Here is an 18,603-nt window from a genome sequence, read left to right on the forward strand (position 1 = left end):
AGAGTGCATTCACAGTAGAGAGCGGAGAAAAAAATTAAGTTCAACAAGATTGAATTACCATCATGTTTGATGTTATATATATATATATATAATATATACAAAAACGGCAGTCTTGTCACTATTAGAAAATAATTACTAGACAGAAACCAGAGAACCATCAATACACATAATTTTATACAACTATTATACCTTACACCGGTTTATTCTTTTTTGTACACAAATAAACAAGTAGATAAAAAATTTAATGCAAATTAAAATATATAAAGTGGTCATTCCTAGCACAAACATGATATTACATGAATAAAACAATATAGATACATATATATAACACAAACACAATACTGTAATGGATTGATCCTTGGTCAAGATCACTATAATTTAGAAACCATGATATAGAAACCAGTCGCAATACCTAGTGTCTGAAGAAGGAAGTATATGTCATAGAGAAATATACAGGTCAACCTACGAACGAACAATCATTGTGAGGGATGGCATAACCGCTTTAATCGTCTGGTCAACAAACATCATCCGAACATCTGGCGTCTACTTACAGCAATTCGTGATGAGCAGGCAAGTTCTGCCATTACACGACTGCAAATCACTGCAGGACAAGAAGTGGTACGTCCAAACAAGAAATATTTGGACAGTGAAAAACACATTCATAGTCTGATGGTAATGTACAACGAGGGGAGCATTGATGCTATTGAACTGATAACTGGTATTAGCCATATTCTGAATCAACCCATTTAAAATAAATATAAAGTTATAGTTAACAAATGTGTTTTTCATTGTTCGTGCTCTAGTGATACTAGTTCTTTGCGCTGTAATGTGATGCGCCCTAATAAGATTAGCTCTAGTAGGACAAAAATATTTTTGCGCTCTAGTGTGATAAGCTCTAATGGTTTGCGCTCTAATGAGACATTACCCTGTAAACTGCCACACTGGAGACATCATAGCGCTATGACTGAAAAATTGTTAAAGTTGCATTAAAAATCCAAACACATACACACACACACACACACACACACACAAAACTACATAAAATAAAGCAAAATCATTTAGTTAGAAAAAAGGTCAGCACTTGGTTGTCAGGGTCACTTTTGGTCTAAATTTATTTTGTGCATAACTGTTAATGTTTACAGTGACTACTGGAAAGTAAAAGAAGCTTTTTTTAGAGCAAAGCTATGTAATTGTTGATTACATTCAGCTCCTTTTTTTTCAGATTGCCAACTTCACATACCTGTTTCAACCAGCTTGTTTTGCCATCATACAAGAGCAAAAGGGTTCTACGACATAAGCTGTTGACAGCCATACAAAATACAGAAGGATTTGGGCTGGAATAGATGTATCAGAAGAGGAGACATTTTGCTTCCCTGGAAAATTCATTTGACAGCTAACTGTAATACATGAAGAGAAGAGAAGAAGGCTTTTAAAGGAAAAAGTACTTTTGTGAAGTCAGAATTGTAACTTAACTGCGGGATGTGATTCAGTATTTCTTTCAGTATTCAATGTCATTTCCATGGACAGATAAAAATCTAATTTTGTTTTCAGCTTACAGTAGTGGAAAATGAGATATAGCAGTCAATTTGCTGCCAGTATATTTTCAGCAAATTTTTGACTTTATGTATGTACTGGTATTGTCTTTATTTTATGATATTCTTGCATATTTTAAACATTCTTAGGGATTGTTTTGACTCAAAACAAAGACCTGCTGTTGTCATAACTAGTCAGATTTCATGTGTATTAATACGGATGTCACGACTGCATACAATTGCAAATCAAGCATTTTATAAAAAGGTCAAGTAATATGTATCGACTTTATTTGCATGTTATAATAGAGGAAAACATTTGAAATCTATAATATTACCATTGCTGTATGCTATCTTATTTATGCCATTCTCATAAGTGTAATGTGTGACTCAATTATTGTTTCATTAGTTTATAGATAAAAAATAAGATTTTGATGGAAATTAAATTCTGGTAAAATGCTGCTGGCACAGCTGTTGATTTTTAAAATATATAAAATGTGGCTTTTAAATTAATATTCCACCCTTGCCCTGTCATTGCTAGATCTGAGGACAGTCTATCATATATGTTGCGTATAAGTCGAGTAAAAGTGCAAAAAAACCAAAGATCCTGTAATACTTTAAAACTAATTGGATGTCGCTTACAACTGTAATCAATGCAAGTCATGGGACACCCAAAAAGTCTACATCTTTTATTTTTTTCAAAATTTAGTCTTAATGGTCTTTAAAAATTGTGAGACCCAAATTATAATAATTTTCTAAGGTATTATAAATGTGTAAATGAAGAAGCCCAAGCATGACTTGCTTTGAACTTAACATCTGGCTGTTTATTTCCAATGGGTTCTTTAGCATGTGCTCAGATAACCTCAGTTGTCACAGGGATGTGTAATTCCCAAGAAACGACGATTTGACGATTTTATGTTCCAGGTCTTCTCCAGACGTAATAGGCCTTCCAGTTATTGGCAAGTGTCTCCATTGTGCTTGCCGTCTGCTGTAAAAAGTTGTACTTTGTCCAGTTGCCTAATAACAGTATAGGCCCAGCATGTGCAGACTATGGCCCATGGCCAGGTTTTATCCAGTTAATTACATCATAGGATGTGGTCTTAAAATATTGCTTATCCACTTCATGCCATGGAGGAAGTTGCATGCTTGTTTTTGGTGCTTTAAAATGCCTTGCTGTTCCTCTGATTCCATCAACATCAAGTTTGGGTTTTACTGTAATTGTTCTGTAATGTCCATGTGACCCTGGTCTACATTTTGAAATTAAAAGCACCTCTTCTGTCTCTGCACTCAATGTACTCCTGAACTCTGTTTGATTTTTTTCTCACCAGGGAGAAAACTCGCTCACAGTGTGCAAATGAATGAAATATTGTCATTAATGAAAGTATTATATTTGGCAATATTTTGAAGACCTCTGTTCCATCTTCCTTCATCTGGCTGATAGCAACCCAGATTTCATCGATTCTGTATCTCAGACATGACTGAATATCTGTGGACTGATATTGTGCCGTTTCCCATTTCACATCTGCAGTCAGTTTCTGGTAATAATACTGAAAAATAATAAAATCTTTCAAAGAAATGATCCAAAGATGCCAGTTTAACTTGTAGTTGCAATGCTGGATCCAAAATTTTAGAATGCTTTAATAAATCATCTTTATGGGGAAGCTTGTCTTTAATGTATTTTACTGATATTTTAGAAAACTTTCTTGCCCCATTATATAAATCTTGCAGCCTCTGTTCTTTCAGATGGACCTCATCTTTTCTAGCAAAAAAGTCTTTTGCGGGCTGTCCAATCAAAATAGCTTTATCCTCTTTCTGATGGTGCTTAACTTCAAACAGAACTTATGTTACAGACTGATAGCTGAAGGCTTCATAAACTTCAAAATAATGGTTTTAATAACCTTTTTAAGACATCTTTTTAGCACTTGCATTAATGGTGTGTCGCACTGTACCTCTTTATTCACATCATCAAATGGTTTTAGAACATCTACCAAGAAAAGACACATGAAGGCAATTTTGTTGGAGAAGAGAAGGTGTGTCTCAGCTTACTTACTCTTTTAAAGATCTGGATGATGCAGACTTCTCCTGCTCTTTGAAAAATTCATGAAGAGGATCCCAGTTGCCCAGACATCTTTGTAAGCACCTGTTTATGCTTATCTAGTTGAAACATGTTTTAGAATTTTATTTGCTTTTGTATCATGTAGAATCTGCCTAACTTTGAACACTGATTGCCATTTACTGTTTTTGCCCAAATAATAATAATATACATCAGTCAAAAGCTGGTCAACATTAAGTGGCAGACATGCAGTACCCTTTTCTGCCGCTATATGTATCAGGTGACACACAGCCTGAAAGATATAAATTGGGTTGCTCTTTAATCATAAACCCATAGACTCCTCTGTCCTTCCCAACCATCTCTGGGGCATTGTCAGACTCAAGAGCCAAACAATTCTTCCAAGGAATGTCATGAACTTGTAATTCATTCTGGATCAGATTGTATATTTCTTTACCTATTGCAGAGCCTTCACACAGGGATTGAGAGAATTATGTTACAAATGATGATACCGGATCAACAGTTCTAATAACAAGAGGAAAGGTCTTGAAGTTTCCTTGATCACTGCTTCCATCTGTAGAAACAGTGAATGGGCAATTCCACATTCTTTCAGCTAATTTTACTGTAGTATTGGCCTCTATTTCTTTCACAGAAGCAGCTTCTTTTGATCATTCATACTGAAATTGTTTAGCAGTGTCAGAGTCACTAAATATAATTTTAAAAGCCTTTGAAAATTTTATCAAGTGTACTCATAGGCAGATTGAATTCAATAATAATATCTACTAACTTCAGCTCTAATTACATCAGACATAGGCACAGAAGATTTAGTCACACTAGATCCTGCCGACAATGAAAAAATCCAACAGTTTTCTTATAGCATTTAACTTCTTTTTCAAGGTTGGAATGCCTTTTCCTGAAACATATCTGCATATATCGAACATTCCTCCAGACTTTATTGAAAATTCACAATTACAGATGTTGCAGAAAGCATTTGTGTCTGCATTTTTGCCTGGCTTTATGAATTGCTAGTTACCCTTTCATTAACACAAAATACAAGATTCAACCAGCCTTCAGGAAGAAGTGTGGTCTCAACATTATGGATACAGATCACATTCTGAAGGAATGAAGATAATGGCAATTTTGGTAATGTAGAGATAAATGGTTGGTTTGGAATTTGTAGGTTTTCAAAATAATAAATCCGATCCCAACATAGCAATGATGTGTATATACTTGTAGATAAAAAATGATAGGTGGCCAGGATGAGTCTATAAATATATTTTGTGTGTTATTAAGTATATATAGTATCTTTTATTTGTAGTAAAATGTGCTCGAAACTTCAGATCTGTTATCATAGAGTTACACTTCTGTACCATTGGGTTTTTTTTATTGTGACGGTGTCAGATAGTACTGGTGTGTGTTGTTTCAGTGTCAGATGTGGGCTTTTTTTTTATGTACCTTAGATTTGGCTTACTTTGGGAAGCTCTTGATAATAATTCGTACTTTATGCCTCTGGTGCAGTAGCAGAAACGGGTTATCCATCCATATGTCCATAACCAAAAGTCTCTGTCCATCATCCAAAATCCATTTCAGTGGAAGAACATGAAAGCTAATACATTTGTAAGCATTAAATTAAATACTTTATTATTGGGGACATAACTACAATTTTTTAACTTTTTGGAGGTTTAACTTTTGAACAAAAACAGTGTTAGCCCAGTTCTACAAAAAGCACTTGAGGTTGGGTTGTCATATTTGTATACATATGTAGACAACTGTTTGATATTATCATGTCATTAAAGCAATTATTTAAATTTTTGGACTTGAACAAAAGCCTTTTTAACAGAATTTATCAAAATCCATGAGTTAAATAATGGAAATTATTATGCATGTTAGTATGCAGACCTGACAAGATTTTCACGCAATTTTAGTTTTCAGGCTTTTATAGATTTGAATTTGTTTTACTTTGACTGTTTTGGTCTGCATTGGGGCCATGCCTGATTTACAATCACACATCTACTTAAAAAAGAATTCTAATAAACATTGTGAAACTTTTCTTCCTTATTTCATCAAAATCCTTATTATTTGACAAGTTGTATATTAATTTTGTACTATATACCTTACAAGCTTTGAGTTCTTGTTATGCATTGTATAAAGCTTGCAGTTATCAAGAGAATAATCCTTGCGTTACTTAAAAGTAATACCCAGTGATGTTGTGAGTTCTATCCCCTTCATCATAATACTTTGCCATGCTTTGTAAAACCATAAAAATGGGTATGTAGCCATGAAAACTCATAATTTTGAAAAAGTGGTTTGTCCATAAAAATTTGGTTTTGGGGTTTAAGAAATCTTTGAATTTTTCCCAAATTTATCTAAGAGGAAACAAAAACATTAAAACCTAATAAAATATATCACCTTTCAAGTTAAGAAATTTTATTTATGCATTTTTCCAAAAACTTATTAAGTATTTTAAAAAATGGGGTAAAATTGGATGGATCAAATGACATACATCATGGGTAGTTACTAGAAATTTTAGTTTCCATAAGAAGAAAAAAACTGTCAACAACTATTGGATGACCTTGAAAAGTCCTTGAACAACAACTCTTTGGGGCTGTACTATTGGAGCAGTAATTTGTTTCCATACTTGTTACTTGTGCTTGAAATTAGAGCTAGATACCACAGAAAAATGTTGTACACATCATGGTACTCTGTGGTATTTCTGAACGTACCACAATTTGTAACATGATATACCACAATTATAGTAGGGACAAATAATTGAATGTTCTGGGACAGGTACTGACACTTTTTTGTTTCATTTTCATCTGTTGATAGCTGAAAAAATATCTTGCTTTAATTTATGTCAGAGTAATACCATATTGTTTCTACGATATAATCAAGAAAAAAAATCTAAATTGAGATTAAAGAAAAGTAAATATCTGAACTCAAAAGAAAATCACAACGCCTCATCCCCCAACCTAGTGAAATGGCCAGTATCTTATATTTGACTTTTAAGGTGTAATCTAAAAGCTGTATCGAAAGTGGGATGATTAAGTGTACACTATAACTGATACCTTGAATGACATCATACTGACATTAGAGAGCCTGTTAATAAAAAAAGCATTCATGCTGAAGCCAGCACTTTCCTAGCTGTAGTAGGCAAGGAAACTTTGAGTAGGAAACCAACATCGGGGCAAGATAGGCTGGTAAACATAATAGACACTTACTCAACAAAAGGAAAGAATATTTAGCAGACTTGAGAACTTGTGTAAAGTTCAGACAGAGAACAAACGCACTCCTGTAAATTGTCGGATGATTTGCAGTCTCATAAAGGTGTGCTAGTGAATAACTAAAACATGACATGTTTTTTGTGTGTGCCTGTTTTCTTTGATCGGAATGTTTTCTGATGGGTTTGGCCAGTATATGTTTCACAACATTCCATTTGGCCACTGAATGGCATACAAATGTGATTAAAGAATCATAAATATAATTATTTTTTAATATTCATCATTAATTTGTAACCAATTCATCCATTTGGTAAATAACAGGGAAATTTTTGAACTAGTGTGTCATGAATAATGAAAACATGCTGTTAATTTCATCAAACTCATATCAAGATTCCTTGGGTATTTTTATACATTACTTACTGACAGAAACCACAGATGTACTCATACAGTGAAAAAGTACCATGATGGTTCATAGCACTGGAACAATATACCACAGTAAACCAGTATACCAGTAATAATGCGCACCTCTACTTGAAATATATGAATGCAGTTGTTTGATTTATTTTTTTGGGGGTACAGTTTTTTTAGCTGAGTAAATATTTATTTATAAATGATGTGACAATGTTGAGTTACAGTTTAATTTTCTTGTTTATATTGAAACTAGTTTGGAACAATACTCCATGTCCAAACTATCCTTTGATGCTTTGTCATATATTAAATATAGCCATTGCTTACTTTGGTTTTGTAATAGATTTGGTATATGCTTTATGATATAATATTAATTTGTTTTATTAGAAGCTAATTAATATCCACTAAGAATTTCTTGTTGCACATTTGTTTATTCTTAAAACAGCTTCATTGTTATTCACAATGTTTTCTTGCTGTTATTTTCCTCAGGAATTTTACACTGATATATGAATTTTTATTAACATATATTTGTATAGCATGTTGAGGAATTAGAAAAAATTGCAGTGTCTGTAGAGAAAGTGAATAATTGATGATTACAAAAGCGATCGTTTGTTGAGAAAGGTATTTTCACATTTTAAATGCACGGAAAAAGGTATGAAAATATTCTTGCTAATATTGAAAACACTTTGTTCAGTACTGTATGTATTCACTCATAAGTTGAGTCAAACTGCAAAAAAAACAAAGATTCTGATCTCCTGTAGCATAATGTGCCTGCACATAAGGGTCTATATTGTTTGGTCTGCTGATTAATTCAAACAAGCTGCACAGACCTAGATCTGTCAGCACATTAGGCAACTGCAGATCTGGGTCTGTTTTATTTACAGTCATACTCTTATAAGCAAATATATACTGTACCTTTTTTTTGCACCTCAGCTGGTCTGAAACTACTGTAAGTAGATAACATTAGTAAAACTTTGCATTTTGGACTCAGAAGATGAATTTTTGGTGTCAATAAATATATTATTACATCATTAACTATCTTTAGTTTATTGCTAGACATATCCCACTATATTATGAAAAGTTTTAAAGGCATTAGAACTTGGCATTTCATTTAGTAAAATTTAATATTTTTCTTTGAATAGACAATTTCACATAATATAATTAAATGACTTGATTAACATATATCCTCACTTATCAGTCAAGTCAAATGCAAAAAACAAAGATTCTGATCTGCCATTACTAAATGTGCCTACCGATGTTGTTGTTCTACTGATTATTCATAACAAACTGCACAAAACCAGATCTGCTGGACATGTGTATTATGTAATGGCAGTTTGTAGGTGTACTCATAAACGAGAATATTGAGTATTCACTTATAAAATTAGACCAGCTGCAAATAGCATGGATCCAGATCTGACATTGTACCAGCAGATAGAGGTCTATGTTGTTTGTTCTACTGGTCACTCTTAAACTGCACTGACCCAGACTGGTCAGCACATTATGCAGTAGCAGATCTGGGTCTGTGCAGATTTCTTTGAATCTAAGGATGCTTGTGAGTATATATGGTAAGTATGAGATATGGCATATCATATGAAAGCTTTATCTTGTATCATTCTTATTAAATACATAACAATGCTTATCAGTAAAGACGACTGGTTTAAAACATTAAAAATTACAAATTTTCATAACATGACTGTTAGCTCTTATCACTAACTAAAGAAATATCTGATTTGTGTAAATGGCACAAAGTACTATAGTGTTTTGTTATTTTTTGTTTTGGATGGTATTGTTTCATAGAAAACCATGTACATTCTTGTCTCATTTGGTCATTTTTGTTTTACTATTCATTCTTATTTGGTCATTATTTTTCTTATGTACACATTTCAAATGAAATGGCATCAGTGAATGTTCATAAACATCTGTCATTTGTATGGTGTACCAGTCTGCATTTTTGAGCATTAATAATATGGCTGTGTCAGCTGTAGCTATTACCAAGAGTGCCAAGATGATCCAAATGTTCAGATGGTGTTTCATTTCAACAAGTTACATATTTGGGGAATGAATATTTAGGAGCTTTGTGTTGTTCCCTACAAATGTTTGCTTTGGAGTCATTGATGTCCAATTGAGTAACATAGTTTCAGGGTTGTATAGCTAGTGTAAATGACTAGATTAGATTTCTTGACAAAGGAACACATAGTAATGCATTATTTTTTGCAGTAAATCAAACTTGTTTTTGTTCAGAAAGAAATAATTCAGACAACAGGTACCAAAGAAAATACATAGCAATGGGAAATGACTAAAACTGAATAGGAACCAGATCAGGAACACAAAATTTCACAGTGCAGCACTAGACAATCAGGGAAAATGTATGTTTTGACAACTTAATAAATTCTGGTGCCATCCATGATATAGGCCAAAATGATATTACTGTATTTGATCTTGCCTAAATGAGAACATCGTATAATTAATTTTTGATTGAAAAATAAAATCATAAAAGGCCATCAGCATATTAGATTCATTCAAGACCTGGGATAAATTACTTTTAAATGTAATGCATCAAATTACAGTAATTACTTTGGAATATTTTAATCATGGTAATGAATAAAAAAATGCTATATTTAGCTACAAGAATTTATTAATTAGTAATGCATTACTTTTGATACAGGTGTTCTGCATTTTAAGAGTGACAGATTAATGTCTAAATTATCATTAACAAAAATGTTTTACATTTTGAAGAAATATAAATGTTAGAAAGCTATCAGTTTTTTTTATAGCTAATTCACAAGTCTTGCAGCATGAATTATGGAAAGAGTTCTCTTTGTCAGCAGTACAAAAGCTTGGTTTGTTCAGCCATTTACTTTTTTTTCTTTTTTCTTTTGGCATTAAACAATCCATGAGTGTGACCTATTTTGCCAATTACCAAAAATGAAGTCACTATACCAGTTGTCATGATTAAGAATTAACTTTGTCTTTGGGTGGAAATTGCTTTTAAATTTCAAATTTTGTTGGTTATTTCAGTGAATGACTTTTGTTGAAATTAACAACCATAAAAATACCAAGAAAATGAAAATAAACTACATGGTTACTTTGAACCAGAAATGATCTTTTCTTCAATTCATGAAAATTCCTTTGGGTCAGTAGGGCAACAATCTCTTCAAAGGACTCTTGTTGCTTTTACGTTTTAAATTTTATCCAGGAAATTTATTTTGAAACACTGAACTGCCCTGAAAAAGTACATGAATTTAATTTTAGTGGAAGTGCTCAAACCCTGTGAGAATTGTTTTAGCGTAGGGGTTGCTTTGTAGATATGAACAAATAGTTTTTAATTAATGATGTTTTAATAGTCTGTGATATAAACAGTGTGCTTTTGAATATGGTTCTTCATGTATAAAAGGTACTAAATTAGAATTTATAATTTTAAATTTGTTAAGTTTCTTTTGGAATCATACTTCAAAGCTTATCCCATTCTTTGTGATATTAATTCTGCTAACTCATTTCTTTCATAGATCCATGAACATTTTACCTTGACATGTACAGTCACACCCACTTATCTTGACCTCGGTTTTCTCGAGAACCCATGTATGTCAAGCCTTTTGGTCCTGTCCCAAAAAAAATCCTTCTTTGTTAATGCTAATTTTTCACCGCTTATCTCTACCCCAGTTAAGTTGATAACACTTTTATGTTGGGCATAAATTTCGAGTAAGGAAATTGAATTAATGTGTTTCTGACCTTTACGAAAGCTGTGTTCAAAATGGACATTATCACATATCAACAACACAACAATATAGTTCATTCCACACAGCATCGCAAATTTGATCTTATCTATAACTCAGAAAATTATCAGGTTAACATCATTAAATGTTGCTAAAAATACCTAATTTGTTTTACACAATATATTTAAAACAAATTCTGTAATAGTTAAAGTGTTTCCATGCTTGGTGCAAGTGCAAGTCATCACCTGCAGTATGACTGAATCACAAGACTCGCAATAATCTTTAAATAAAAACCCACAAAGAGCCAAACCAAGCTGGTCATCCCACCCCACCCCCAAGTCCCCAAAACCCCAAACACTTGGCTGTTAATTTGTTTTGAATAAGAGTAAATACAAGCACCAATAAAAATTCATTGTGCCCAATATTTTTTTTAATGAAGTTATTGATCGTTGTGCCATGATTACATAGTCTTCGACACAAATGGAACAAAGTAGAAAGTGACTGATAGGAGTAACATCTATGAAACAGAAAGTGACTGATAGGAGTAACATCTATGAAACAGAAAGTGACTGATAGGAGTAACATCTATGAAACAAAGTGACTGATAGGAGTAACATCTATGAAACAGAAAGTGACTGATAGGAGTAACATCTATGAAACAGAAAGTGACTGATAGGAGTAACATCTTTGAAACAGAAAGTGACTGATAGGAGTAACATCTTTGAAACAGAAAGTGACTGATAGGAGTAACATCTTTGAAACAGAAAGTGACTGATAGGAGTAACATCTTTGAAACAGAAAGTGACTGATAGGAGTAACATCTATGAAACAGAAAGTGACTGATAGGAGTAACATCTATGAAACAGAAAGTGACTGATAGGAGTAACATCTATGAAACAGAAAGTGACTGATAGGAGTAACATCTATGAAACAGAAAGTGACTGATAGGAGTAACATCTTTGAAACAGAAAGTGACTGATAGGAGTAACATCTATGAAACAGAAATAGGAGTGCTTTCATTTGTATTGTTTTTATCTTGAATATCGAAGTCTTGCAATCCATCAAAGAGATTAATCGACTCTCCTTCTGTTGCTGTGTTCCTGCCAGCTGTCACTGATCAAAGTCGAGAGGGATATAGGACTACAACTGTATGAATAGAATAAGTCAGCATTCTACAAAACCTGATGTTTTGACAGTTAACTTTGAAGACTTGAAACACATGTTACAGTTTCTCAGTACATGAATACCGACAGCCTCGTCTTTTTCAATTACAGAGGCAAATTTTATCAGTAAAAACAGGATATACCAGTGTAAAGTATCCTCCGAGGATCAACAAAAACAATTGGTTTTCATGCACGATATTGGTCAGTTTTTTTTGTGCTACTAAGTACAAGTAATCACTAACAAAAGAAAATACTGTACTTATATTGGCCTAGATTTTGGACAGCGTGAGAAAATCATTGTCTTGTCTTGAGCCTATTCACAGGGAAATAAAAACAATTTTAAACCACTGACTTTGTTGCAGTAACTTAATTGTTACTTAATCTCATTTAAAAGATCTTCAATCTTTTTTTTCTGCAACCAGGTATGACTGAATTATTATATTGTACATTAGAAATGCCAATTGATTTTAGAAACAACTCATTTTTGTTACTTCAGATGCATAATCATTGTTCAGCAGTAGATTTGTCAACTAAACCCTGATATCTTGGGACCCAGTTATGTTGATTTTTTGACACCGCAGACATAATCAAGATAACCAGGTGTGACTGTATTAGCAGCAGAGTGTTTGTCAAAACAATTAGCCATGTAACCCACCAGTTTTAACTTGTACTGGTGTGAGACAAGTGAGTTTGTCAAGCAGTTAAGCAGGAGGGTGACCAATATACCATAGTATATGCACAAATAAATTGGATCCAATTGCAAAATGCAGAGACACAGATCCGTGTCTATGAATTTTGTTAGGACTAATCAGTAGAACAAACAATGTAGTTTTTGATCTGCAGTTGCATTATTACAGTGGCAGATTAGGGTATGTGTTTGCAGTTGGACCCAACTTACAAGTGTATAAGGTATTTTTGGACTGTTTACTGCTGTAGCAAGAGAGAAAATAATACAGCTATCTGTTTATCCTCACTGTATTTATAGGTTACTGCATTTGTATGGGAAAATATGAACGAGTTTTTCGGATGGAAATACTGCACAACCTAATGGGAGTGCAGTATATCTATCAGACAAAAAGAGTTCATATTTTCCCGTACAAATGCAGTAACCTTTTTATTATGTGCTCATTTTTGTTCAACTACCTAAGGCTTAATAATAAATTCCAATCCTGTCTTTTAGAGCATGAACTATGCATTTTACTTATTAATATCCTAAACATAATTAAGTATCAAAGCTTTTTTGTTTATATAGCATGTATGTACTGGTACCTAGTAATGAAATTAACAACTACTAGCTATTAGTTCTTGTTACCTAATAGAATATATTACCAGGCATATAAGGTTTTTTAATGTCTACTTTACTAATTAATGTGGGGCCCCGAGTGGTCTAAAGCACTCTCCGTTACGGATCATTGCCATCTCACCTCTATCTGCGTGGGTTTGAGTCTCCGATTCGGCCAATGTGGGTATGTGAGTAAGCTTGCCAGTAGCTTCTCGTGGGTCGGTGGTTCTTTATGGGGTTTTCCCGGGTTCTTCCTCCACCATTAATACTGGCCGCCATGAATAGCCTATCGTGTGCTGAAAAATGGCATTAAACCCTACAACAACAACAACTAATTAATGTCTTCTAAATGTTCATTCAGGTGTTACTGATTGCTTTTAATGTTATGTGTTCTTATCCAGATAATATTTTTGTGATCATGTGGTAAATGTCCCAGTTAAAGTACGTTCCATCCATTTAAAATATTTTCTTTAATCATAAGCATAAATTTGTGTATTTATCATTGATGTCTGTCCTCAGAAAGAATGGATTTTTTTTAAAAGTGTATTAATTTGAAAAATTTCTTGTTCCGATATCAATTTCATATATTTTAACAGTATATATAAGTGGACATAGAAAGGCATGACTGAGGAAAGCATTTGTTTTTGGATTGAATGGATATAGAAAGGCATAACTGGGAATCTGGAAGACTCATAACAGTACAAATAATTGATGCTACTTTTCAGTAAGTGAAGTAAATATAAACAGGCATTGAAATACAAAAGCTGTTAAACACATTTTTTATGTAGAACTTTGTAATTTTTTGTGACTTCAACATATTTCATGCTATAAACATTTTATGGTTGCAAAAATTACTAATTTAAGAACCGAATGAACAATGATGCATTTGTGGAAACAATATGGCCCTCTTCACTCCCACCTCAATACACGAATTTAAGTACTGACAGAAATGTCATTTTTTGGCAAAACCACCAGAGGTTTGTACCCATGGAAAAAAAGGATTGATGATACTGTATGTTCTCTCTTATCAGTTGAGTTCAACTGCATAATGCACTGGCACATCAGGGTCTGTGTTGTTTTGGTCTATTGAATATTCCTAACAAACTTTTTGGTCCATTGAATACTCCTAACAAACTTTTTGGTCCATTGAATACTCCTAACAAACGTTTTGATCCATTGAATACTCTAACAAACTTGTTGGTCAATTGAATACCCCATACAAACTTTTTGGTCCATTCAATACTCCTAACAAACGTTTTGGTCCATTGAATTCCCCTAACACACGTTTTGGTGCATTGAATACCCCTAACACACTTTTTGGCCCATTGGATACCCCTAACACACTTTTTAGTCCATTGAATACCCCTAACAAACGTTTTGGTCCATTGAATACCCCAAACACACTTTTTGGTCCATTGAGGACCCCTAACACACGTTTTGGTCCATTGAATACCCCATACACACTTTTTGGTCCATTGAATACCCCTAACACACTGGTCCATTGAATACCCCTAACACACTTTTGGTCCATTGAAAAACCGTTACACACTTTTTGGTCCATTGAATACCCCTAACACACTGCAAAGACTCGGATCATTTGTTGCATTATGCAACAGCCTATATGGGTCTGTGCAATTTGCAGTAGAAATTGACTTATAAGTGAGTATATATGGTATGTCATATATTATTTAGATTTAAAAAATAAAACCTACAACCAGAACATTTTGTATGCATACATTTATAGACATTGAGATATTTAAGAATTCATGACAATACACAGCTGGTTTCCTCATTCATGTTTTCTAATGATTAAGACAAGTGCAAATGATAGTAATGTTCCAGGTGAAAAATGGAGACCCTGATCAAGTACCATCTTGTGACGTGACATATCTAAATCTCTACTGTTTGCGGTTGGCTACAGTATATACTCACTCATAAGTCAAGTCATACTGATAACAATATGAACACAGATCTACTGGCATATAAAAAACTTCAAACTGATAACAATTATTAACCCTGATCTACTGGCATATAAGAAAGGTCAAACTGATAACGAAAGAAACCCTGATTTACTGGCATATAGAAAAGGTCAAACTGATACCAAAAGAAACCCTGATTTACTGGCATATAGAAAAGGTCAAACTGATACCAAAAGAAACCCTGATTTACTGGCATGTAAAAAAGGTAAAACTGATAACGAAAGAAACCCTGATTTACTGGCATATAGAAAAGGTCAAACTGATTATGATATAAACTCTAATCCACTGGCTCATAATATTTCAGTAGATTAAGGTGTGTTGTTTATTCTACTGGCTACTCCTAACAAACTGTCTAGACCCAGGTATATCAGCATGTTACACAACTGCATACCTGGCTCTAGGCAGGTGTATCAGCATGTTACACAACTGCATACCTGGCTCTAGGCAGGTGTATCAGCATGTTACACAACTGCATACCTGGCTCTAGGCAGGTGTATCAGCATGTTACACAGCTGCATACCTGGCTCTAGGCAGGTGTATCAGCATGTTACACGACTGCATACCTGGCTTTAGGCAGGTGTATCAGCATGTTACACAACTGCATACCTGGCTCTAGGCAGGTGTATCAGCATGTTACACAACTGCATACCTGGCTCTAGGCAGGTGTATCAGCATGTTACACAACTGCATACCTGGCTCTAGGCAGGTGGATCTGTCTGACTTGTACATGAGTATATATGGTACCCACTGGAAATGAATTTTGATTCAGTTTGTTTAAGTTTTTGATTTGTATAATTAATAGTTATAATTTATGTTGATGTCTTGCGATGAAATCAATCATATGCTTGCAGTTGATCTGCTTAAGCGATATTATTTTTAATGAATAGTGATCTCGTCATTATCATATGTTTGCGGAGCTGTTTTTCATGTCATGCATTATTAGAACATTTGGAATTTTTGTTCCTAGATTCTACTTCAGTAATATATTTAAAGGTAATTTATTTAGTTTGGACAAAGTTTGCATTTTATAATTTCTCTTTTGTTTTTCTTCTTTATTTTGAATGATATCAAATTGAAGAGTGAGGTTATACTGACCAGCATGATAATCCATGGATCAAACGTTTCAGAAGATTGCTTTGTTCAGACAGCACTTCTCTCTCTTTCGTTTCTTCATTCATATTTCTCTTGTATGTATTTTTAGGGCATATAGCTATCACTATGTCCATCATTCGGTAATCCATAAGTCTGTGTTTATGTTCTCAGAACATAACTCTTGAAACATGAGATCTGGCACACATGTCAGTAATACTGCATAGAGTTATCATAATTTAATCCTGGAATTTTCAGAATTTGATATTCTTTATGTTGTCCTGTATCCACAGTGCATTTCAAGTAGAACATATATCGAAGGCAACTGACCATCAGGCATTAGCATAAGTAGAATGACAATCGAGTACTGGCCCATGAGAGAATATGTGAATTCTATATGACTTTTGTTTATTTTATATTTTATGTCAAAAGGTAAAGTTTGGGTGTTGTACACATGTTTGGTAGACTGGACCCCAGCCATAAATGTAAACTTGATGCAGTGAAATTATTTTACTTTAGTGTAAAGTTTTTCTTGTCATACTTTGTGTGTTCAAAGTGGAATTTAAGTAGACTGTGGTAGTTACATTTTCATTTAATACACCATATGTAATTTTTCCTCAGGTACGTCCATCACCTGTAATTATGTCCAAAGGTAACTAGATAGCCAATTCCTGAGAATAGGAAATAAATGATTCACTGCAAATAAAATAACAGTTGGGTAATAATGATACATATTGCAACTTACTCCCTTTTAAAAAAAATTAATTTCATTTATCATATACCAAACATAATTATTTCATACTTGTTAAAGAAGCTATGGTATCTGGCACAGAACTGAATTCCATGATTGATCTCACGCATTATTTTTATCCATTTTACCAGTCTTTTGTTTTCTTTTGTCAGTTATTTTTGTTCTGACTATTGGAAATTTCTTCTCATTGGACACCTCATTTAGTTAAACTATGTCAATATTGAAAAGACTCTTATTTTAATTGGCAAAATACAAGAAATCTATGTTGTCTTTTAAATGTATTAACTGCAAACTTCAGATGTCATGGTTATGAAATGGTCTTATTGTTATGAAATGTGCTTCTTTGAATCCATCCACATTCATATTTTTTGCTTCGAGAAAGAAGTATCAATGAATTTGTTGTTAAAAGATTGATAATTTAAAAGGGTATTAAGGTTTGTTGTGTAAGCTTGCATCTTTGTTGTCAGTGATATCAGCTTGTTGCATATTAAGTAGATAAAATAACAATGTTTGCGAGTTCTGTAGTCATGTTTACAAATAGAAGTTTTCTTTGTTGTTTTGTTATGTCTGTACTTTGCAGAATGCATTTAAATTTATTTTGCAATCACTCTCTTTAAGAACATATTTAATAAAGTAACAGCATGTCATTGAAGAATTAGGTTTTAGTTTTTGAATAACCACAACATATATTTCTAGCTCGCTAGGCCTTATTGGCATTATCCTTTGCTTCTATTTACAATGACTATGTACCACTATTCAAAGCCCATATGACTATTTTGCATGTAATTTACAGGGAGTATTCTAGCATCATGGTCAGTCAGATTTGTTAATTAGATGCCTATTAGTCATCCAATAAGATCACACTTACTCAAAACAAAACTTTAATAAGAATTTGTGAAAAACCACTCAACAGAATTTGACCATATGCACAGAAAGCAGCCTAGCATAAAGGGTTATACATTTTATATAACAGTGTGTGTATTGGATTTTTAATGTAGCTTTACTTATGTTACGTGATTAGGCTCGAATAAACAGTAACACAAGAAAGAGTGAAACAACAAGCGTTGAAAAAAATAACAAATAATTTATTCCCATGGAAAAATACTGCAAAAATGAAAAAATATTAGAACTTACGGTTTCCATAATCAAATCCAAAAATAATGCAAGTATAATCCACGAATAAAGTTATCGAAGTCCTCATATTGAAATGTTTTAATGATTTCAAGTTCAAGTCCCGACGAAGAGTCCAGGATGGAAGGCGATGACGTATGTTGTATCCTTTTACTGTTTTGACATCTACAGTTCCTTGTAAAAACATAATAATTAATCCTCCAGTCTTGGAAATTCAAATAAAATTTTAAAGAAATGTCCTTGTTCAGGAGTTCTGTATGAATACAATAATATTTCCACAGAAACTAATT

The 18,603-nt window shown here is 33.3% G+C and overlaps 1 protein-coding gene across 1 annotated transcript in view; it reads left to right on the forward strand.

Annotated features, from left to right (window-relative positions):
• LOC149795586 (putative E3 ubiquitin-protein ligase HECTD2) overlaps window positions 1–18,382 on the forward strand; it is a 108,977-nt gene extending 90,595 nt beyond the window's left edge. Inside the window, exon 20 of the mRNA XM_089965422.1 lies at window positions 1,223–18,382. Coding sequence (XP_089821548.1) covers window positions 1,223–1,343 — 121 coding nt within the window. The 3' untranslated portion in view covers window positions 1,344–18,382. The remainder of the gene's footprint in view (window positions 1–1,222) is intronic.
• The last annotated feature ends 221 nt before the right edge of the window (window positions 18,383–18,603 follow it).

The sequence above is a fragment of the Sinohyriopsis cumingii genome, chromosome 7, assembly GCF_028554795.1.
Source record: "Sinohyriopsis cumingii isolate HCF-2022 chromosome 7, ASM2855479v2, whole genome shotgun sequence".
NCBI lineage: Eukaryota > Metazoa > Mollusca > Bivalvia > Unionida > Unionidae > Sinohyriopsis > Sinohyriopsis cumingii.